At 38.5% G+C, this 25,628-nt stretch overlaps 1 protein-coding gene across 5 annotated transcripts in view; it reads left to right on the top strand.

The window, feature by feature from the left end:
* Window positions 1-25,628, top strand: part of pnt (pointed) — a 942,655-nt gene that overhangs the window by 792,470 nt on the left and 124,557 nt on the right. For all 5 annotated transcript variants that reach the window (XM_067156752.2, XM_067156750.2, XM_067156751.2 and 2 more), the window contains one exon: window positions 15,536-15,736. In XM_067156752.2, coding sequence (XP_067012853.2) covers window positions 15,536-15,736 — 201 coding nt within the window. The remainder of the gene's footprint in view (window positions 1-15,535; window positions 15,737-25,628) is intronic.

Raw genomic sequence — 25,628 nt, 5'->3', positions numbered from 1 at the left:
AAAACACACTATTAAACAAAGAATGAAATGTTTCGTTCTTAATGAAATGCCATTGAAGTGGCATTTTCTCTAGAAGAACAAGGAGGGGATTGTGTAATGCCCCTTATAAATGTTAACGATTTATGTATATTTTTTGATACTTCCTTGAAGGAATCATAGTTCAGTCCATCGATTGGTCGGCTTGGTATGCAGACGCCTCGGAATGTCTGCGTCATTGTTGAGAATGTGTCTCAGGTTGCTTCAAGGAACGATGGGGAGTCCGAAGCCTTTGGCTTGGATTTTTTTCGTTCCTTTCTAGAAGTGCTGGAATTCCGATCAAAGACGTCTGGAGGAATATCGTTCGAAATGATTCACATGATTATGGCATCACTATGTTTACAAGACACGTCGATAAAATACAATGTTACAATTAGGTAATATATTATTCGGAGGTATGTTATAGGAACGATGGGGAGTCCGAAGCCTTGAAGCAACCTGACACACATTCTCAAAGTGACGCAGACATTCCGAGGCGTCTGCATACCAAGCCGACCAATCAATGGATTAAACTACGATTCCTTCAAGGAAGCATCAAGAAATATAAATAAATGCTAACGATCTTAGCTGAGTCGACGGTGAAAACTATGGTTTTCTTAACAAATACAACCTCCTTCGTTATATAATTTCCTCACAAACATTCTGAACGCTAAGTTCTGAGCAAGAAGAAACGGGGCAGCAGGACTTAGACGATGAGATAATGAAGCCACCAAGCAGTGCAAAGGATACACAACGGGGAAGACGAAATATTGCAGAAATAAACTATTACCTGTAGGAAATGACAATTATAGTCACATCGAACTTTTAAATAAACCATTTCTAATCTCTTGGCACAACTCAGTTGAAGATAAAAATGCAGTCATTCCTCGCAGTGTCGAGTAAATTATCTGAACACTTCTTCGATGTTGTAAGATATTCTTTTTCCACTTATGACTTATTAGTACCACTAGAATGGACGTGCTAAGAGTCAATATTGACGACTGCTTACACAAGTGTGGTTTGTCAACCGCGGGCCATTGAGCACTGTTGGTATGGGTACATATTGACCTACGCTTGTGGCTTGGATTTTTTTCGTTCCTTTCTAGAAGTGCTGTGATTCCGATCAAAGACGTCTGGAGGAATATCGGTCGAGATGATTCACATGATTATGGCATCACTATGTTTACAAGACACGTCGATAAAATACAATGTTACAATTAGGTAATATATTATTTGGAGGTATGTTATAGCCTTAGTTTGACGTTTACACATTGACATTAATAACTGTTTTATACAACCTAAATGTTATGTTTCTAGTATTGATGTTAAAAAACATTTCGTAGCAGACAAAGTAGGGGTCACCATACTACAAAAAACGTAAAATTAAACAATTTCCTCAATAGTGTCTAAAGTTGAAGGGCTAAAGGGCTCGGAAAGATTACAAATTGAGTCCTCGATAGCGTTATCAAACTAAAAAGAAATTCGAAAATCAGTTATCTTGTTTCCTTACTCGGTTTCTTTTTTTATTCAAATCTTAGCCAAATCAACTTATTTACATAATTAAAGCCCGGATTTTTATGCAGTAACAGGTTAGGTTGCAAACTAGTTCGTTTAGTAGGGAATGTCGGCCACCCGCTCTTCCATAAATTATAGGGGTTCCGATGGGCCGTACCCCTAATATCTATGCAAACTCCGTTGCATAGTCGTTGTGCAGATTAGACTATACTTGCTACTCGCTTCAGTAAGTTTGCATTCTAACCTATTAATGCATAAAAATCCGGGCTCTATACATAATTCTTCCAGTAATATGTTCCTTGGTTCAATAACCTCAGGATTTTTTTTTTATTTTTGAAAAATGTCCACACCGAATATAGTCATAAGGGCTTAATTGAAACTCTGCATTAACTCACATTAGCGCTCATAGTAGAACTTTAGTGAAACAACGTATTGACTCTCATTAGCGCTCGTAGTGGTAGAAAAAGGCAAACTGCTAATCTAATCGACCGGATAACGTTTAAGAAAAGGTTTGTAACTTTTGGGAATAAATAAAGAATATATTCTCATTTTTTAGTTACCTAAAATTCGTAGCTCATATCCCTGGGATATTTTCAACATTAAGTTGCGTGCCTCAAGGGCTAGAACTATGTATTTGTTTTGTCTGAGAATTTGGGTGATGGCTTTATAATTTGACTTTTTTTAAATTGAATTTTAAAGCACTGCAGTATTTTCATTAGTTCCTCCAACAGTTTGCTTCATATGGTTAGATTCTCTAGCCTAATTTCTTTTATTTCTTTTTCTTCTTCAATGCTCCATCATATTTAAAAATAATTGTTTATGCATAATTATCTTAATTCAGGATTCCACTGAGAATATTTTGTAATTGTATTAAAAACTAAGACATTTTATTGTGTTTCCAATGCACCTACGATCAGAATGATTTCTATTCTAACATTTATTTTAGAACCTTCAATTTTTATGGCCTGAGTATGGATGACATAATCTCTCGTCCACCACCGATATGAACTCGCCTTCCTTATTATTTCTTGTTTGAGCAAAGCTTTATTAAGTAAAGTGTCTCTTAGTACCGATGGAACCTCAAGTAATTTAATTGTCCGTTGACGTAAACTGTGGTAATTACAATTCTTAACGGTTCTTGATGCAAAGAGCAAGGTTCCTTACTTTGTAAGACCTTTGATGTATTGCAGACTTTTATGTAAGAAACTTGAAACTGCCGATAGAAAGGTGGTTTCATCACCAATTACTCCGAACGAGACAGGTAAGTTGTGAAATGTGAGCCCACACATGGACTGTCAAGTTTTATGGCTTTCTTAATACCTATTCTTTTCCTTTACTGCGCAGTATATACCCAGAAGGACATGAAATTATCCAAGTCCTTGTCAAACGTTTTCTTGCTTTCCAATCCCAAAAGATGTAGAATTAATTCAGTTTCTTCGCCGTTGATGTTGTTCATGTGGGTACTTCTTAAAATCCATGCATTTTAGTCATTTTTAATAATTGCAATGTAATTATAATCTTTGAAAAAAGATAAAGAATAATTCTTAGACTAAACGAAAAAGAATCATCAAATTTGAATAACTTTTTTTTTTCTTGTTTTTTGGATCACAGGAAATGTATCAGCCTCCAGATCTGAATATCGCGGGTTCAAACGTATTAGAGTAAAAATAATTTCCATCGGCATTCCTGTTTGTTAAAAGATGTAGAGTGTAACGTTTGATTTTACCCGAAAGAACTCTGAAAAAGTTCCTCCATTGGAGCTCTGCCATCTGTTGGAAGTAAAAGAAAACATCAAAACTGACTCAGCTAAATGACATCAAATCATAATGCCTGCACGCCTGTGGGTGGGGAGACGTGTATTAAGGATACACCCGTGGTATCCCCTGCCTGTCGTAAGAGGCGAAGAAAAGGGGCGATCGAGGGATAATACTTTTGGAACTATGAAACTATACGTGATTAACACCATTACGCGATGAACACCATGGGTCGACTTTACTTACGATTAATACTACATGTATCTGGTTGTGCTCCCTTTTAGAGCAATAATCACTGCTAGCTGAGGAAAGCGAACCGCTACGGTCTCCAGCTGGGTCTGTGATTAGTATCATCGGGGGAGGATTACTATGGGAGTAGTACCATTATGTGAAAAACACCGTGGGTGGTGCCATAATGTGTGATACAACGTGGGTCTAAATTTCCTATGATTAGTGCCACTATGTGAGCAACACCACGAGTATACGTGGTCTGTGATTAGTACCACTATATGGGGAACACCATGGATCTAGTCGGTGCCTGTAATTGGTACCCCTGTGTGAGGAACCTCGTGGGTTTGCGTTGCTTGTGAGTAGTGCCCTTATGTAAGGAACACCATGGGTCTACATTACCTGTGGTTAGTACTACTATGGGAGAAACACCATGGTTTTGCTTTACCATTGATTAGTACTAGTATGTCCGGCTCCCTGGCTAAATTGTTAGAGTGCTGGCCTTTTGGTCACAGGGGTCCCGGGTTCGATTCCCGGCAGGATCGGGAATTTAAACCTTAATTGGTTAATTTCGCTGGCACGGGGCTAGGTGTATGTGTCGTCTTCATTTCATCATCACGACACGCAGGTCGCCTAGGGCGTCAAATCAAAAGACCTGCATCTGGTGAGCCAAACTTGTCCTCGGGCACTCCCGGCACTAAAAGCTATACGTCATTTCATTAGTACTATTATGAGGGGCTGGTGACCTGGATTTTGGATCCGACTCCTTTGGACAACAAGCATCATTCCGGAAAATAAGGCATTGCATATCGGACACACTGATTGTTTCGAATGCATAGTCAATTTTCATCGTCATTGCTTTTAGATTCTAGTCGGTGGATATATTTTAAAGTTTTAATTATCGTTTCATTTCGTTGCAACTCGTATCATTACGGGACGATGACCTAGCTGTTAGGATTATTTAAACAATAATAATAATAATAATAATAATAATAATAATAATAATAATAATAACAAAACCTGCACATTGTAGCTGAAGCAATACGATTATTATACCGTGACGTAGCAAAGTCTCGGAAGCACTCTTTCTAAATTACCTTAAAGGAAATGACATACATTTTAGGTCACATCGGGCAAAAGGTGATTTTCCTCAGAGTACTACAGCCGGCAAAGTCCTCTGGTGGATTGTGCATCAAGAGACTGAAGACATCAAGGCAAAGCATTCTCGGCGTACTGCGGGTGGTATCCTATCTCCTGTCCAGAAATCCAGGCTCTCTTGTGTAAAGTCCATTTTAAAGCTAGACTGACCTGGGGTTGTAAAACTAGTATGGGTAGAACATTTCGCGCTGTATTGTTACTGTTGCTCTTTGTACTAGTTAACTCTACCCTTTAAGATACGCGAGGTTTTCTATGGCTGAATCACGAATGACTTGCTTTTTGTGCCTTAAACCAATTCACTCCATACAACTTCCATCCACCACGCGTCTTCTAAAAGTGTTCGAATGGATTGACGGCCTGGATATGCAGATCTGTTCGTTTGATCTCAATATAAAGAGATAATGATTTAGTTATACGCATTAAGGGAAATTCCTCTTTAATTTTGTTGTAGTGATACCAGCTGGCTCTGCTATGTTGTATACACCCACACCCAGAGTGCAGAGATTGCAGCAGCATATACCCCCCCCCCCACACCGTTCACCAATTGGCTCACTAAAATTACCTCCCGTCACCTCGCTCCCGGACAATACAATCAGCCAATAACGAGCTGGACGTCTGCCTCCAGGGGTGATAAAACTAGTAGCGACAAAGACATCTATTGGTTGCCGATGGACAAGATGACCTAGCTTACATTGCATGGTATACAGAGAGGGGCACGGAATGGCAGCTACTTATAATATGAGTCCCACTACTACGTCTATGGGTATTTGAGACACCGTGATGCTGGCATTTTTTTCTGCAGGGTTCGCTTACGTACCAGTCGACATGAACGTGGGATATTTTGAGTATTTTCAAACACCTCCGGGTCGAGATGGGATCGAATCCAAAATTTCGGGCTTCGAAATCAAGCCCTTCTACTTCTTTACCATCGTCTCTGCTCTCATGTGTTGAAGGTAAATAGTTCCCTGATCATTGGCGTTGAGGGAGCATGTAATGAATTTTGTGTCAAAAATCAATTTATATTAGTTTTTACTTAAAATTTTTGAACTTATCATTGCAAAAAGAAGACATTTTCTCATCACATAATACCCTATAAGTAAACATGTAAATAAGTCATCACAATAATAGTTTCACAATGAGTAATGCACAAGTCGTGGAAAATTCATACCTGTGGGATTTATAGTTTTTTGAGAAAAGGCTAAACATTTATGATATTTGAATATGGTAACCACATTTTTAGATACATTTTTCTCTAAAGTCAATTCTTTGCAGAATATAAAGCCTTTTCTCAAAAGATACATATCTTTGTTGTTTTCTTTTCCTCGTGTACCTCATTGGGTTATAAAGTGACACAGGAATTAGACTGAATTGTGTAATCAGTTAGAGATCGGATGTTTAGGCTGTAATAAGTTTGATTGGAGACAAATTTGCCTCGCAGGAAGTGTTGTCTAGCTCGCTGCTCTGTAGTGTAGGGAGAGTAACGTAATCTCTAGGGGTTCTAATAGCCCGTACCCATACTGTTTATGCAAATCTTATAGCAGAACTGTTCTACAGGCTAGATTATATATATTTATTACACTTCCTCAATTTGGATGTTGCCTAAAAGACAGAGTATACTTAATACCAACTGATATTGCGTAATGGAAAAATAAATAAGTCTATTGAATTTTAAATGAAATCACCGAAGATGGTTTCTTAAAATGCTTATTGAAGATTTCAAGGTGGAATGGCTTCCAGAACTCAACGAATTTTCGAGGTATCGTGGCCTCTACTCCCGATTAGCAAGCCTAAGATTTCGATTCATTCTAGGTTCTATGCTCCCTTTTTCTCACTGTTAGAATCGTCAAGTCTTCCTCGTGAACAGACGAGATCTTCTTGTGAAGACGCGGCGTCAAGTTCTCTGCGAAACATGGATTTAACCTTGTTTTGCTGACACGGCGAAATACAAAAATCCTATCATGTCTAGAGTATACTTGTTATTCACTTTGGTAAGTTTGCATTCTAACTTCTTGGTGCTAGAATTCAGGGGTGGAGAACCCAAGACACTGGGTGACACTCCAACACAACTTCTGTCGTTCATCAGACAACATAGTAATATATTTTAGTGTTTTTAACATGTAATAAATAGGACTGAAATCTAGCAACATAGCATATATTATTAAGCGTTAATAAAGAAACATGTCTCAATTAATTCTATGGCCATATTTTTTATGAATTTTATTAGGTTACAGTAAATCAAAAATATCCCTTATTCTTAAAATGTACATGTTTTTAAAAATGTGATTCACAGTGATGTTTGCAAAATATAATCTTAAAGCCCGGATTTTTATGCAGTAACAGGTTAGATTGCAAACTAATTTGGTTAGTAGGAACTGTGGGCCACCCGCTCTTCCATAATGTAGCAAGAGTAACATAAATTATAGGGGTTTTGATGAGCCATACCCTAATGTTTATGCAAACCCCATAGAACAGTCGTTGTGAAAGTAGACTATACTTGCTACTTGCTGCAGTAATTTTGCACTCTAACCTATTAATGCATATAAATCCGGGCTTTAATAATCATGAACCATTTAGTGGAATGTACTGTATTTTTATGTAATGCAGTCTAATACCTAAATGAATTCAAATGAGGGATTTCATGATGAATTTAAAGGAAAATAACCGGTGGCACACTGGACAGTTAAAAAGTAATAAACAAGACCTTAATTGACACGCTAGTAGGAAGAGGTTTACCATTCGTGGCCTAGATTCTAGAATACGTGTCTTCTTGCCCTCTCCTTTCTGCGTAACGATTTGCATAGATATCTGGAGCACGGTCTATTTTATGCTAACCTTATTACAAGATACAGGAACCTTAGAATTCGGTAGATGTGTTTGTAGTCGCCCCCATTAATGTAGTTTTGTAATCTCGAACCAGTTTTAAACTCATGTTCGTTTTCTTCTAAGCAGCCACATTTCAAAACCCGGCCAGTGGATGTGGGAATTCAAAACTTAGACACGCCTCTATGGTTCGGAATTTACATGAAATCGGAGTTCCCAAAGTTTCAAATAATGATCTTTCGTTAACTCATATTAATTAAAAAACTAAACCTTATATTGCTTATTTCTTTATAAAATTACTTTAAAAAGGAGACAATTCAAATCATCTAGGAGCCAATTTACAGGCGGCGAAACAACCTGTTTTTACCAATTTTTTTCAAACGACACTTGAATCAGCTGTCCCCACGAATTTGAGGAAAGCGATGTATATGTTTAGCACACTTCAGAACATATAAATCATAGGCCTGTGTATACATATTTAGAAGGTTGAAGGACGCAAGCAAGTCAGCAGTATACCACACAGTCGCTGCACGTGTATCTAATGAAGGTGCTCAGTGATCCAGACCTTGGCCTATAGAAACAGCCTCCTAGTGAATGCCACAGATATAATTAACTGCTCGCCAACCACACATCTCGTGCCATTGTCCTGGCGTCTCCTGTTCCCATGACGACCTCCCTCCCTTCTCTCCGCTGTGTGATACACGCTTCTTGGCGTGGAAGATGACAAAAGATTTGCCAGAGATCGGTCGCCTTAGATGTTCGATTTTTATCACCAATTCTTTGAGTCGGGAGTTATCAAAAGTGGCGTTGCTGTATGTTGTTTTTAGAGGTCGTATGGAACCCCCTGTGGGTGGGGGACGTAGACGAAGAATACACCCATTGTACCTCCTCATTGTCGTAAGAGGTGACTAAAAGGGGCAATAAGGAGATGATGCATCTTGAATCTTGAGATTACCTGTGATTAATACCATCACATGAGGAACACCATTGGTCTGTGATTAGTGTCGTCGTGGGTGGATCACTTTGGGTTTACAGTACACGTGATTAGTACAATTAAATACGGAACACCACAGGTCTGGGCGTTACCTGCGATTAGTACAACTTTGTGCGCAACACCACAGGTCTAGGCATAGCCTGTGATTAAGAACACCATGGTTCTACGTTACCTGTGAGTAGTACATTATCTGTGATTAGTACCACTATGTGAGGAACACCGTGAGTCTACGTTGCTTGTTGTTAGTACCGCTACATGAGGAATGCCATGGTTCTAGTTTACCAGCGGGTAATACCATTATGAAGGGCCGGTGACCTGAATTTTTGGATCCCTTTAGACAATAAGCATAATCGATTTTCGATTTTGCTTTCGAAACAGTCCCTTCTTCAGGTTATTGGAGCAGCCAGGATCTTGTACCGTGCACAATGGTTCTAACACGAGATTTACATACACAGCAAATTAGAACTCCTAACGTATATCCAACTCTCCCTGCATAACCGTAGAGCGGATATATTTCCTTCTAGGAAAACAATAGTAGTCTAACCTATTACCGCATAAAAGTAAGAATTTACTGAAAAGGCTGGTTAGATACAGAAAGTCTGATTTAAGAGTTACGAGAATTCTGTCTTCTGTGTATTATTTACACACATTTTTCTCTCCCGTTCAGTGTTCACTTCAACCACCCCTACCCTTCCTCCCTGGCTATACAGTTGCCGTGGAACAAAACTCATCGCTTTTGTCCCTGTAGTTTCCATGGCAGCATCAGCTGTGTTAATCTGAGTCTGAACTCCATTATCAAGGGATTTCACGTGCATGAATAACTGAATGGAATTGAGCTTTAATGTGCTTTTTTTGTAACACCGGAATCTGTTTGATGCCATTTAAAACGACGGTAGAGGAAGAGAAAAAAAAATAGCTAGCTTCTCTATGTTTCGAGTGGGACTCCAAGTTCTTTTTAAAAATTAAAAGTATAGAAGGATTAAGGAAAGGAAGTTTTGTTGACTGATTCTTCTTCTGGTAGTTGGCATTTTTATCTTAAAAAATGAATTGTTTGGCGAAGAAATTTCTTTCGCCTTTGAATATAAGGACGTTTCCTTCATGTTTTTGGAGTTTTTGAATTCGCTTTTGACTAGGTTCTAAGATGAAGAAATACCGATGTCTAATACGATGATAAAGCTTGGTTTGGAATGATGTAATTACGTGGGATTTTTTGTGGACTTAGTATTGTCTTTCAGTAGCAATTATCTACCTAATTTGATTTCAGCAGGGGATCAGGGAGTTTAATCAGGTGATCAAGTTTGGAAGGGGGAAAGGGAATTTAATCCCATGGAGTATTCTTACGAACAAAATGAAAGAGACACGGGCGAAGCTGAAATTTCTCTCAAACCTGTCTTAAATTCGTTTTGTTCAGTGCAATTCTTGTTAGTCTCTCAGTTTTTAACCAGGGAGCATGCTTAGAGCTGAAACTTAACACTGGCTTTCCACTCAGAAGGTTGATGTTTGATCCCGGTGACTCCTACGTTGGAGTAAAATTTCGATTTAAAGCCCACGGCCAGATTCAAAACTGAACAGTGTTTATCGATTTTCCTAAGAGTTAGAAAAACCTGAAGGAAAAAAGAGTATTAATAATTAGGCCACATGAGTGCACTGTTGCTTAGGCATTCAACTCCTAGAGTATTAAAGGTTATACAATCGTAAACCGGGATAGTGAGTGAATTTCGAAGGACAATTGAGGAGTAATCTAAGTGAAACGGCTGACAGGCAACTGCAATACGTTGACCGATGAAATAATTATGGAAGAACCTATAGAGAAAAAAAAATCTTCCACTCGAGGAAGATTCTTAACTTTCCTTTGACTGCCAATAAAACCAGTTAACATAGATTCTCTGATCTTATGTATCTTAATTACATACTGTCATGGCATTCAGCGTTCAGTCTGCAAGCCCCTGTGAATTTACTGAAAGCCTCCACAATCCTCTGTTTGTAACTAGTTCCCTCGTGCAATTGTTCCCACCTATTTGTACCAGCGATCATTCTCTCTACATTCATGTGTCACTTATCAATAAGATACCCTGACTCTACCTTGCTTCGCTCCCGTACAGTAAAATTGGTTTGAAAACAGACCTATGTAAAGTTAGTTTCGTCCGGGAACTGACTTTTTTCTTACAAAATACTGTTAATCGCAACTGCGAGTTCACTGCACTATTTACTGTTCCAGTTTTGTATTCCCAACCCGACATTAAATTCTCTTCTGGCACAGTACGTAACGTTCAATTCCGACAAAGACAGAGGCGTGATGTTAGGCTACAAAACACAAAGAATACACGAAAGTTAAAACAAAATGTCATACAATTTTTGCTTCAGGTAGAAGCAATTTTTGTTACAGTTTGGGACCCCACGCTATTTCGTTAATAATTTGCGAGTCTGGTTGAATAGGTAACAGAAATTAAAGATATAATAAGGTGTTATTTAAAACCGCTCATTGTAAAGCTTAGTGTTACCAGCTCGTAGGGCGGGTAGATGCAATAGATTCTTAAAATTAGTCCATTTTTTCTTTATCCGATAAGTATTTGACAAACTATCTAATTCGGCTGTTCCAAAACGACCTACTTTGGTCTTCTCATGAAGTCCTCGATCCTTTTCTTCAAGCGTTTTATCGTATTTACTTGAATTATCACGATCGTCGGTTTCATCAGAGACCGATAACCGTAATGTCAGGATTAGCAATAATAATTAGCCAGGAGACCGCGGCTCGATTTCCAAGCAGCGCATGTGGGATAAAAATGAAACGATCAAAAATATATTATTATTTTGTTCGTATTGGCCTTCTATAGGTAAGGTAAGGGTGAATTCTGCCCGAAGGCAGGTCCGAACCTCCGCAGAGGTGTGCCTGAGCCGGAGTTTACGTGCGGTAGAGTGGCCAGTTCCTTTCCACTCCTCCATTCCCTTACCCCTCACCAACAGCGCGTGGCAACCCATCCAAATCTTGGCCACGCCCAATGTTGCTTAACTTCGGGGCCTTCTAAACGACCACGTTATTTCAGCTGTTTTCTTTGGGCTTTGATCTTTGCCCAGTGCTCCTTAATTCTTTGCCGATGTTGCTCTTTTCTTTCCTCTGTCCGCGTCTTTCCCGTCTTCAACTTTGGCCTTTCATTAATACCCTGGTGGTCTTTTTAGTTTCCTCCCGAGTTGGTTGCGATCTTGAATATCTTCGTAAGTGATTCCCATCTTCTATAGGTCCTTTTCACCGCCTTGAAGCAAGTTGGCTGGGTCTTATATTTTAAATAGGTAAAGATTATTATTATTATTATTATTATTATTATTATTATTATTATTATTATTATTATTATTATTATTATTATTATTATTATTATTATTATTATTATTATTATTATTATTATTATTATTATTATTATTATTATTATTATTGTACCGGGCGGTACACCTCCACTCCGTTAATTTAAAATGTGCGCCTGTTGGAACTCCTCTGCTGGAGGAGGGCTGAACTTTATCTACGCTGTTAATTCTTTACTTTCTCAAAAGATGTCACCATGTGGAAAAATTTGAGTTTTTGAACTGTGTCATTTTTGATGTGTTTTTGTTTCGCTTGAAGTAAGAAGTGTGAACTTTCTCTTCTAGAGGACACTACTGAAGATCTACAATAGTGCAACCTAGTGCGGAGTCAAAGAACTATTTTGTTGGAGAAAATTTAATTTCAAGAGTTTGTTCTTTGTTAAATTTCTTTCTGTCATTGTTTAAGTTGGCAATATTTACCCCTTTCTTCCCCTTGTTATGAATGTAACCAATCCCGAATTTCTTTAATTAATTTCTGACCTATCAGGGGTATCTTCCCCCAATTTGAATCTGTTGCGGGGTCCTATCCAATAAAAACGTTGTGGGCGGGTGTTTTCTTTCCCCTAACGCCTAGAACCTTCCACGAGAGGTTATAAACTGCTGATTTTTGGGTCTCCGGGCCACTTCTGTTCCATCTTTCAGTGTGTTAAGTACATAGCAGGGGGCGGGAAGCGCCTCTTTCTTCGGCAGCGGTCAACAACAAGGTAATGGCCGATTAATAACTTCTTTCTTTGCTAGCTCAGCAGTTTAACTTTCGGGGCGGGTTCTAAGCGTTCTACCATGTAACATTTTCCTAAATGTAACTACTCTTTTATATATTCTCTTTTAAAGCTTCATATTGGGATAGAGAGTGCTATCCCTCTCGAGCTCCCACTCATATTGTTGTGAGGTGAACTTAGTTTTCTCAACCTATTCTTCGATAACGTAAAACAATGTGTTCTCTTCTTAAGTCACCTCTTTAGTATGGGATTAGCCCTTGTGTTAACGGCCTAGTGCCAAGTAGGTCTTAATCAAAGTGTACTAGGAGTGCCAGTTTGCCTCCTCCCAAATTGTCATTTTAGAGGTCATTTAATTAACCTTCTTTTTCATTCAATAGACCTCAGTAGGTTGGGTATTTTACCCCTGTGTATATGTCCTGAGAGGACAGCTTGAAGGTGAAGTTTGGTGTGGCCTGTGATTGGCTTACACTTTGAGAACAGATTGCGCTTTTGGAATTCAATTTTTGTATGCCTCGAGGAGGCTTTACTGTGTAATTTGGAGCAAGTGCTCCAGGGTTTGATTGGGGTCTTCTGCCCCTTGGTTAAAATTTGTATATCGGAAAGTTGGGCTAGTTGCTCAAGAATTGTGAACTCAGGGCTCGAAGCCCAAATTCTGTAATCTCTGTAATTGTACATTTCAAATTGTGTTTCGGCTACTAAGTACCTGTTCTTTGTTATTACTTAATTTTGAAAAGAAAATATAACCTTGTTAAATTTTACAGTAACTTTGATTCCGTAGTTTGAGACTCATTCACGCCCGCACCTTCTTTCACCTCTACCTACCACCAAAACACGGTAACAATTATTATTATTATTATTATTATTATTATTATTATTATTATTATTATTATTATTATTATTATTATTATTATTATTATTATTATTATGAGTTCAGAAAGAATTAACCCAATGTCAGTTTTTCGTCAAAGCAGTTAGGGTTTAGCATTCAACAGCGGTTTGGAACCCCTGACGTTATACAACCCCCTCAACAGAAAAGTGTTTCGAGTTTCAGCGTAAAATCTCGTTCAAGAATATTACAAATCTAAACTTGTGGGATATTACCTGTCCACTCTCTCGCGTTCATAAACAACTGGAGAAGTACAAAGCCCTCTCGCAATTCTTGCCATTCATCCAGTACTCCATATACCTACTGACCGGTAGATTCCACAGGTTACTGACAGGTGGAAGAGTGCGCTTATCTAACGAATGGATCGAGGTGACCACATTATCATCATCATTGATCTTCTGAATAACAGATATGTGCACCAGACCATTGCACTTTGTGGCGGAGAGAAATACCTTGCGTTTTTGGAATACCGCCTGCTGTAGTTCTGAAAGTTGTCCACTCTCTCTCTCTCTCTTTCTGATCGATAGCTTACGCATTACAGTGTGTGCTTTTACAAGTATGGCTCAGACGCTAGAACCCAAATTGGCAGCGTTCCATCCACCCCAGTATGGCGGTATTTGAATGTTCTCAAATATGTAGGCTCGTGCTGGCACGTAAAGGAATTCTTTCCGGACAAAATTCCAGCATCCTCGTGTCACCATAAAGAGACAACGAGAAATGTCTAGAGAAATAATTTAATAGTTAGTGGGCCGTTATACTATTATTTTTGTTATTCTTTATCCACAAACTTTCAAATGTTTGTCCTATTTCATTTAATTAAGAATCAAAATAATTCTGCCACTTTTCTCACAGCCTGGGAGGAGATTACAGCTGCGCCCTGTCTCTCAAATAAGACCTTTCTGGCGCCAATGTAGAGGAATGCGTTCATTATTGCTTGTTTTATACTAGATGGTACTGTAATGTATTGTAGCTAAATTATGATATCTATTAAGTCGAACACAAACAAGCAGGCCCCGAGTTTGAGGAATCACCCAGACCGGGAATCGAACAAGATAGCCACTATCTTGAGCACTCGGCTAAAGAGCTGGCCTAGCTCCCTCAGTGTACCAAAGAACATTACAGCTCAGACCTGGATTACGAATGTAATAATGCTGAAGTGCTTATGCGATATTTCGAAGAGTGGTAGTGGTGATTATTGTTTTAAGAGGAGGTAGAACTAGGCAACCATCGTCTGTATGACACTAATCAGAGAGGGAAAAGAATGGAAGTGATCCAACACTTCGAAAAATGAATATATCGGCCAAAGAAAACCATGAAAGGCTCCCTAGCCTTCGAATGCTCTAATAGCGTCTGGGTCGGAAAAGAACAAAATTAGACCAAGGAAGTTCGGATAGGATAGATGAAAGTAAGGCACCTGGTACAAGTGGAAGTAATGCCAGGACTCAGTTATGAGCCCCGTGGTCGTCAACCCACGCTCCCAAGTTCAGAGCCCTTGGTGCCCCTTTTAGACGTCTCTTACGAGAGGCAGAGGATGCCGTGGGCGTTATTCTATGGATCCCCACTCACAGGAGGAGATGTTTCAAAGGCTATATTTCGTCGTTGAGCCTAGAAATATCGTTATGTAACAATGTGTAGGAGAGAGATACTGACCCGCAACACAAGTATCACTTTAGAACAAAAATTCGTTGATATACAGTAGTTCATGCAGTACAGAACCTTAGATGACAGAACCTTTCTGGTCAGAGTTCTAAGCTGAAATATCACATAGGGTTCTTCCAGGTGCAAGGACGATTCGTCAATGGAGCAGATGATTGGCTAGATTTTTTTAAATAACTGTTATGTTTATTATGGACAACATGGTCCTGCGATCGAATGGATTGCACACAAACTTACACTTTCCACAAATGTTGTTGTACATATCAGGATATTCTCTTTTTTCCTGGTTATATTTCTCTATGAATCCAGCAGGACCTTTCACGATTTCTATTCTAAGCACGATGTTTGGTTGGTTCTAATCGCCTATAAGTTATGAAAAAGCAAATATACTTTTCCTGCTCCTGTAATATGTAACGTGTTGTGTTTTTTTTTTCAGACCCGCGCCAGTGGAGCGAGACGCACGTGGCCCACTGGCTGTGTTGGGCTATCCGAGAGTTCTCGTTGGAAGGCGTCACGATGCAACAGTTCCACATGCGCGGTAAAGACATCTGCGGCATGGGCAAGGAGGCGTTCCTGGCTCGTGCCCCTCCCTTTATGGGGGACATCCTCTGGGAACATCTGGAGATCCTGCAGAAAGGTGAGACGAGCAATATCTACCCCACCATCCTTGAGCCCTAACATAAACCGGCCGCTGTCTCCTCATCTCCACTCCATGCTGCATACGTAATAATGACGTACCAGTTGTTCATTATACCCCACCCCTTTAATGCTTAAGGGGAGATACGACTATAGGCTGCAGTTTGTACGGTTATGATACTTTCACTATCTCCGTCGTATGCCGCATTCAGGCGAACCAATGTTCAGATTCATATAGGTCATAATGTTATAATATATTCAAGGGTGACAGAGATAAACATTTTGCTTTATATCATTTTTTCTTAACTTGCAGGCGATGTAGTTGTGACGAAATCCGTACTGACCAGAAATTCTAAATAATAAAAAACATAGTAAAAAGACATTGTTTTTAATAAAATGTCATTTGAATCAAATGTCCAATGATAGACACAAGAAACTGGTTTATCAATAAAAATTATCAGTTGGAGAACGTCCGAAGAACAAGGCAAACAGTTAAAGACAACAGCAGTAATAAGTAGAATAAATGTTAATTTTTTTTGACTCAGTATATTTATTTGGACAGAAGTTCTTTAAGAGATTCTGATCCTCTTGTATATCATCTATCGTGCTTAATAACTAACGGATCATTAAAAGGAGTAGAATCGCGTATTCCTATAAGCAAGAGAAATCTGTCTCCTTTTCCGACGGTATTGTTTGCTTTCTTCTTTTCCGAGAATCTCTTCATCCTTGTAAATGTGATATTTCTTCTGTTCTTCCGTCCATGCAGTGGGATTTTCATCTTGGGTTTTTCAGCAAAATTGTGTTTGTTCACCAACTTCTAAAGCTAGGTCTGTTCCACATAACTTCACTTGTGTTCATTTCTTGAGGTCTTTTTCAGTTTCCATTATCCAGTTTTGCTTGGTTTTTAGTGAGGAGGCATAATTGCAAATGATTTTAGTTAGTATTTCACTGTCCATTCTTTGAATATAGTCATACAATTTCAATCGTCTTTTTCTAACAATGTCTGATATTTTCTCAGAATTCTGGTATTAGTAAGGAGACGCCATTTCATTCACAACGCTTCTTCTATACTTACTGGGCCAAGAAATGTCATAAGGAGTTTCCTTTCTCATTTCTCTAAATTTTTAGTTAGTGATTTCTCCCCAGTGATCAAGGTTTCTTATGCGTATAATGCTTCTGGCTTATTATTATTATTATTATTATTATTATTATTATTATTATTATTATTATTATTATTATTATTATTATCGTCATCACGCTTCATAGTCCTCGATCTCCAGACATGCCTGTAAATTTACTCGCTAGACATAAGAGGACTACTGCTGTGTATCGAATGGTCTGGAATTCGTTCCAGTAACCTTGAGGGAAAGACGAGGGCCTGATCAAATGCGCTGCTTAGTCTGACTGCCAGACAATCCAATCACACGATCCTTCCTAATGGGAAGGCTAAAATTTAAAATATGAATGAATCCTCTGTATTCCAAAGATCTTCATGTCCTCGAACAGGTTTGTCTACCTTTCTGTTTTAAAATTGATCAATTTTATTCTACAAATACATGGGCAACCATGAAATTCTTCCTTGAGTTGAGTTGACTGTATGTGGATGGGATTTACCTGTGAGAACTGAAACACACCTGTCTTTTGACAGTACTTCTTCATTAGTGTGGTTAGGCCTGCGTGACACTGTAATTGCTCGGCTGCTCAGGTTATTGTGATACGAGGAAGCCCAAGGTCGCTCGCTGAGTAGAGTCCGCTTTTCTTGACTTGCTACCTCACCGCTTTGTATGATAACCACCTAACTGTATTCTTAATAACTTCGTAGTGAAAGGTTTTTTTTTTTAGCAGTAATAAGTAGTGCTAGGATTTCTCCTAATAATTTTCAAAATACTAACAGTACATGTATTAACATAGTAGAAATATGGTATGGTCCCTTAAATATGAACAGATGTGTTATACCACTATATGTATATACAGGCTGTATTCATGATGTTACAAATTTTCAGGGATAATGGACGGCAGATGAATCAATTTGAGATAAGGAACCATATTCCGAAAACGATCGATTCAAAAGTTAAGCAAAATTCTACTCATTTAAGTCCGTTTACCTGAACAAGTTTCACAAGCTGTTCCATTTACAAGAAATATTCGAAATGGCGTCCCCCTGCGTCAATGCAGACATGGCATCGTCACACAAAGTTTTGTCGGACCCGTTCGAGTATCACCGGTGTCGTTTGAACAGCATCGCAGGCAGCGGGTCAAACCCGACTGAGGTCGGTGTCTTTTATTAAGGGTGATTAAAGGTGACTACCCCATGTCGTTGGCTTCCGGCACGTTAAGGATCTACTGCGGGACGAAATTCCGACATCGCGGCGAATTTTAAGAATGGACTAACGTTAAACAACTTAGATTATTAATAACTAGAGCCCGAAATTTTATGCATTAATAGGTTAGAATGCAAATTTACTGAAGCGAGTAGCAAGTATAGTCTACCTTCACAACGACTGTGCTGTGGGGTTTGCATAGACATTAGGGGTACGGCCCATCAGAACCCTTATAATTTATGTTACTCTTGCTACATTATGGAAGAGCGGGTGGCCGACACTGCCTACTAACCAAACTAGTTTGCAACCTATCCTGTTACTGCATAAAAATCCGGAGTTTATTAATAACTTCTGGCTGGAACGTTTCCGGACTACGGTTCCTTATCTCAAATTGATCAATTTGCCGTCCTCCATCATCCCTGAAAGTTAGTAACATCATCACGGATACAGCCTATATAACAGAGCAAGTGTCTATGCATTCGGGAGATAGTGGGTTCGAACCCCACTGTCGGTAGTCCTGAAGATGGTTTTGCATGGTTTCCCATTTTCACACCAGGCAAATGCTGGAGCTGTACCTTAATCAAGGCCAAGGTTGCTTCCTTCGCACTTCAAGCCCTTTCCAATCCCATCGTCGCCATAAGACCTATCTGTGTTGGTGCGACGTAAAGCAAATAGCGAACTTCCTGCTGGTATCCTTAACTGTCTTGTTTTTCAGGCATTTTTTAACTGATAATTGTTACTGATACACCAGTTTCTTGTGTCTATAATAGAACATTCGATTTTAATGACATTTTGTTTAAGACAGGCTGCCTACTTACCAGGTTTTATTATTTCGAATTTCTGGTCGGTTTATGGATTTTGTTACAGATATATTGCTTTTCAAGATGCGAAAAAAATACTTTAAAGGAAATGCTTCTCTCGATCGCCTTTGAATATAGGAATATGGGCATTAAGACATTATGGCCTTATTTTCTTTATTATTATTATTATTATTATTATTATTATTATTATTATTATTATTATTATTATTATTATTTCAGTGCCTAATGTTATTTCCTTGGTGTATGTACTGACTGTTCTAATTAAATTTCTTTTGATCTGTGCTGTTAGTCGGTGAGGATATTTTGAGTGATACCCTTCGCTTATATTAGCTGGCAAAGGCCGTCGAAGCCTTTAATAAACCTGTTATCATAGGCATTTTCTCAGAAATATTAAAAGTGGTTTGGCCAATCGCCTGGCACTCAGTCGGAAATCCCATTTCAGTACCACAGTAATACAGTGCTCGGAGTTTGACACACTCGATTACGACTAAAACTAGGGTACAACGGGTGCGTTTCAGGGATTGAATTCTTAAGAATTTGGAAAGAGGTGACCGTGGACTTAAGATAGATACCATTTGCCTTGAGTTGAAGAGGGAGAAACCAGTTCGATGGTGGTTTGGAATCCGGATTTCAATCCCCATCTACCACCGTAGTTGTCCTTACGAGGTGAACTGGACTTAGTTCATGATTCTAAATCTTTGACAGAATTGGACTTAGAACCCGATACCCTGTGATCAGAGTATCAATACATATCTTGAGATACAAAGGCGCCTAAGCACTGGTAACATTATTGGTATCACGTGTACCTCCTTGGAACTGTGTCAGAAAATAGTGTCACGTAGGTTTTCTGCCCTGTATTCAGTTTCCAAGTTCTGTCACTTGGCGTTCGTAGCGTTGTGCACTGCGTGTACTGAACGAGGAGGCCAAGTATACCAAGACTTTTAGCTTACGTCAGAGTTGAAGAAGGATTCTAAGAGAACTCCTTAGCGATAAGTAAGTAAAGCTGGGCGAGTTGGAGCCGGCCATTGGTCAACGCTGTAAGTGAGGAGGGAGCCAATCAGAAAACGCGGAACAATGATAAGGAAAAAAGTTCGAAAAACTGTTCTCTAGAAGCTAGGAGGAGGGAGTAGGGACCTGTGCCAATATGTAATGTGTTCTTCTGTACATCAACACATTGAGGCTATTTTTAAAGTCTTCTGCTCGCAGTTACAGTGCAGCGCCTTGCAGCTAAACCCTAGTTTCCAGCCTCTGCTAGGTGTAGAATTTAAGGTGATCATCAGGACTAGGGACAGTACTTTTATGGTTGCAGGTCAAAATATCTCAATGCTATCATCGCATTACTCTCCAGAGCGAGAAGCAAGGAGTCATTTTACACGTTTATTATTTAGATCTCAGCCGAAATACAAATGACTTAATTGTTTATGGCTTATGGCTAAGCACACCATAAATAAGATGCCGGTGTACAACTCAATTCGGTTAAAATTATGGGATTCGGAATCAGTTTTCAAAAGTACGAATTTAAGCCACTGGGGCTTTCGGAGAAACTCCATAAAGTAAATAGTAATATCACTCTTTGTCGTGTCCGAGGGAGATTAGCCGCCACTAGTGTTCAGAAAATGCTAACTCGGAACACTTTTACTCGACTGTGAATCTGTAAACATAGAAATAATTCCATGTGGGTTAATATTTTTCATTATGCGGACATTTCACGATCTCTAGTCTCCACCACTTTCACTTCTCGTTCCCCATACGATTCTCTTTCATTAGGGAATCCCATATCCCTGCATCTACTAGCAGTAGAAGAGTAAAAAATAGTGCTAGACTTTGTACTGCAAATTTCTGTGAACTATACCATAAAATATGATCACATGTAGCGCGCCTACTGTACGACGAACAAATCCTATTGAAAATCCTGTCGAATAACGTTTCCTTCTTTGTGTGTCTCTATGGCATCCGCTACTTGTTGAGAGACCCAAGGGCTTGAGTGATCCTTACGATGTATACTTTGACATTATTTCTGGACCTTGCATCGTTTGGTTTAAATACAGATTCATTCACAACTCAAAGCATTATGAATTTATGCAAGATGTTGATGACTACCACATCGTCACAGAAGCCATCGATATCATTAAATTATTAGCAGTGTATAGACAAATTAACGAGGGTTCCGACCCAGATCCTTGAGGTGACCTCTCTAATATTGATTTCATATTTGAAAATATGAAGTATATAGTAAATGTCTGGCGGATTTAACTCGAGGTTACAATATTGTGGATCCCTGTGGGACCCCACTTTACCTCGCTACCTGTGATGACTTCAGGACAGTTGACCTCCAACCTCCCCCACTCCCTTCCCCGTCACGGCGCCTACTGGTCCCACATTGTATTGTTCAGACTCAATTACATGCAAGCAGGCTAGTTCCCACGATACCCTGTAGTACCTTTAACCTCTAGCAAGAGAAAGAAAACAACACTAGCATGTCCACAATGAATTAAAGACTGTTTTATTTATTTCTTGACTCAAAGAATACACAGTATACTCATTTGGACAGAAGTACTTTAAGAGATTTTGATCAGCTTGATAGTTGTTTAGGACTATACTATACAAAGTTGTGCAGCGAAGCGAAACAGATAGGTCTTCTTTCTGTTGTGTATTTCATCTTGCGTGTTTAATAACCAACCGATCATTAAAAGGAGCAGAATGGCGTGTTCCTGTATGCAAGAGAAATCTCTCTCCTTTTCGACGGTATTGTTTGTAGGGGATATTGTTTCTGTTGATACAGTTAGATCATACACAATGCCGTGACCTAACTAACTTCGTTTGAGGTCATTTCCGGTACACTTTTTTTTGCTAAAATACAGATGGAGAGATCAACATTATTACCAAATTAAGTACTCCCTAGAGCAGTGTCAGGAATTTGAATGAGGTAGCATTGCAAAAGAACGGCTACCTGGTGTGGTTTAGTATACTCCAGGCTAATACAAATTAAGTATAATTGTAGGGATACAATGGTTGTTTGGTTTTCCGTGGGCACTGTTGCGCAACTTGGGTCGAGGAAATGAGTCCTTGAATTTCTGATACATACATAGATAATGAATCCTCCATAAATCTTGCTTGGATGTTGCAGTTGTGTTGGGGAAACATTTTTCTTAATGTTCATGCCACCTATATATTTAAAAAATACGAAAACTAAAGTCAGTCAGTCCGGCCATTCTATCCGGTCGATTTCCTTCATTCTCTTTTTAACTGAAGGGTATTCACGCACAAATTTGTCATCAGGTACTATAAATCACTTAACTTCCGCCTTCCTCAAATTATTTGATTTTTTCAATTTTTTGTCTCTTTGAAGCAATCATATCATTGGTTCTAATTGAGGTACGGAGTTCATTTTGGCCTAAGAACACTCAGTGGATCAAGCTCTTTCATTTCAGCTCTGAACTATTCAAATTGGTTGATTCTCAGAAAAGTTATGAGTACATTTGTCTCCATGACGAAGATCTTTTAAGGACTTTTTAACAGTTCGGCGCGTAGTGTTGTTCCAAGGAACGTTTAATTCAATTTCTTTGTGATGTATTTTCAAGTGTTTTGTTGACATAATATTACATTCTATTACCACAGCAGATCATGAGCTTTATCTCATTAACTCGAAACTTTGCAAATACATCCGTGAGGTTAGTAACAAACAACACCATACTTTGTACATTGCGGGTGGAGCCAGCGGGAAACTGCTAGTATATACCTAATTAAATAGTACTCGGTTCACTTAAGAAGACCGTGGGTTCGAGAAGTTTAACAACGACTCAGTATGAAATACGACACGAACCTAAGGTCAGCGTACAACAAACAAATGAGTACCAAGTTAGTTCTTGGTTAATCACTCCATCTTATCTGGTGCTGAGGTTGTTGACAGGGGAAGTCTTGCATCTTCCATTCCTCCGGGCAAAGTCTTGTACGAAGATGATTTAACTTATAATTAATCTGGTTTTCGAAAGAACAAGCTTGTACCTGAAATATGTCAAGCACTGAGAAGTATAGTTCGTAATTTCGTTGATTTTTGAACGAAGTATCTTTGCAGTCTTTCATAATTATATAGCTTCTGTAATTTTAAGGTACCTTTCCTTGTTCTGTAATAATTAGTCTTTAAACATATCCAATGAAAGGTGAAATATTTTTCTCTCGATATATATATCCTCACAATAATGAAGGAAAACTATTGTGTTACTTTATTGAAAATTTGGCTCCTTTTGTTGTTTAAAATCTTTTCTTTATAACGATTGTGTTACTTTTGTTTATAGACATTTTGGAAGATGATTTGGTGTTGCAGTTATCTTCACGTTAGCATGTTCCTTAAAGATTTGCCAGCTAGAAGTATGACACAGAATATTAACTCGTTCCTTTCTGCATTCACACTTAAAATAATAAGAAGTAAATGTAGATTATTAGATTATTTTTCAGTTATTACTTATAATGGATATACCATGAGCAAGTGTTTAACGCTAAAATCAAGCGATTGATGGTGCATCAGATATCATGTTCCTAACATAAGTTTCTGGTGGTATCACGAGTAGGATCAAAACCAGAGCAGAAATGACTTGTGGAGAGTGTCGCGGACTGGCGGTGGAATCTAACATTTCACAGGTGTGGCGGGGAAAGGAGTATTGTGTCCACTTCCGCTCCACTCAGTCGGACCGGAAGTTGTGTGTTCGCAGGGCAGACTGGAGTTGATCATAGCAGCTGCATTTCTTTTATTCCACTATATTGTGCTCTCCCCCTACCCTCCTCCTATGCTGCTTCTCAGATATCTCAAGATTAAGAATTTTCAATTTTTAATTCAATTCCTAATCTCTGCAGTGCTCTGAACGTTTACATTGTAAGAATTATCTATGTACGTAAAATAATTGTCTTTCTGTCAGTACATTCCGAATTTTTGGATAATACTGGCCGTGGACGTAGACGAAGATGATAATCCATGGCGCAGGACCTCAGTGTTTCTGTGGGGAGCCAGAAGAAGAAGAAGAACGTACTTGTTTGTCTCCTTTGTCTGCACTTTCAATTTCTGTTAGTTTGTTTAATTGTTTGTAAGTAGTAGCGTTAAGTCTACTGAATTCTGTCTGAAACGTTGGCTGTTTCAGGTGTCATGCATACTGATTTCTTATAAAATAAGGAATTTGAATGTTGCCAGTATTAATTGATATACTCCTAAACTAATTTCTTTATGTTGAAATTCCAAGAAATTCAGGAGTATCAATTATGCTGTTGACTTATTTTTCAGGAATTCAGAGGTGCGAAAAGTATTAGGCTCACAGGAGAAAAAATTGCCTTAGTTTTTGCTCTCGCTTATCCTTCTAATTTAGACTAAGACTCCCTGTCTTTCAGTGAAATATTAATCCGACCAACTAAAATTTGTGAAATACAGTATTGTTCGTAATTGCTTAAAAGTTACTTTGAGATCATGACTTTCTGTTTTGTCTCTTCACAGTCCAACAGCATCAGTTTCCAAGTGTTTGAAAAGTAAATAATACAAATCAAAGCGAATCATATTAATACTCATGTAAAACAAAATATTACGGAACCATGTGATGTGATCCTGTTGTGTCTGATTGCACTCAACAGAGAAATTAAGTTATCAACATTAACATTGATATATGAGTCTACATTACCTAGAAAATAATCACAGATGTAATTTAAAAAAGTTACAATATATGTACTAAAATTTACTTTAAACAGACGGGTAATAAGTGAAAGAGCTCTACTAACAAAATATTTATGGTCATTTGTATGGGCAGGCAGTAATAAGTAATTCTGCAACTGCAATGATCGAAACGTGCGTCAAATAATTTTCACACTTCTGTAAATCATGGTGATTGTACAAACTTTTCCTGCTCTGATACAAAGTTTCATACTGAAATTTATTTCAGTCATTCTTTCGTGGCATAATGAGACATTATGCGTTTTGTAATACAAATACCATAGAAATCAGTTTTGAATTCTCTCGAGCTTGTTTAGGTGTAACTGATAATACGGCATTCAAACTACTGCAGCATATTATAATTCGTCTCATCGTTGATATCCAGGTTACCATGACAAAAGTATATTCTAACAACCAAGATGATTCTTTTTAAAGATAGAACATTAAAGAAACGAAATTCGAAATAAAAACGGGAGACATCGCTTGTGAAAATAAAACTTTAAAAATTTATCCTCGAGTGTCGAAAGCACGAGTACAATGAAAAGGCAGCCTGGTTGTATAGATAGTAACATCCGGTTGTGGGTGGGTGTTTTCTGTCGCATGCAACATCCGGTCGACTATCATCAGCTACGTCAGTTATTGTGAATCACATTTCTGGCACAAATGTGATGATTTGTCCTCATCGACTGCTACTGGAGCTACTACTGTGTGCACCAGTAGATTGGTAAGAAAGATCCATCACATCTCAACGAAGATAAAAAGAGAGAATGTACCCAGTCAGATTTTATATTTTCTAGCCTTACAAGGGAGTATTGAGTAGAGCCTCTGTGTTGTGAGGTTTGAAATATCAACCCACACAAAAGACCTAGCAATTTCATCACCAAATATTATAGGTGGGAAACAAAGTAAGCTTTTAAATATTTTTCATTTTTTATATGCCTGAAAATACAGTATCCAGAATACTGCAAAAAATACCTACATTAGTTATGAACAATTGGATGAAATAAAAATACAGTACAACAAAAGGAAATTTTAATAATACAAGAATAAAGAACGTTTTTC

The sequence above is a fragment of the Anabrus simplex genome, chromosome 12 (genome assembly GCF_040414725.1).
Source record: "Anabrus simplex isolate iqAnaSimp1 chromosome 12, ASM4041472v1, whole genome shotgun sequence".
NCBI lineage: Eukaryota > Metazoa > Arthropoda > Insecta > Orthoptera > Tettigoniidae > Anabrus > Anabrus simplex.
This window is presented reverse-complemented; position numbering and strand designations above follow the sequence as displayed.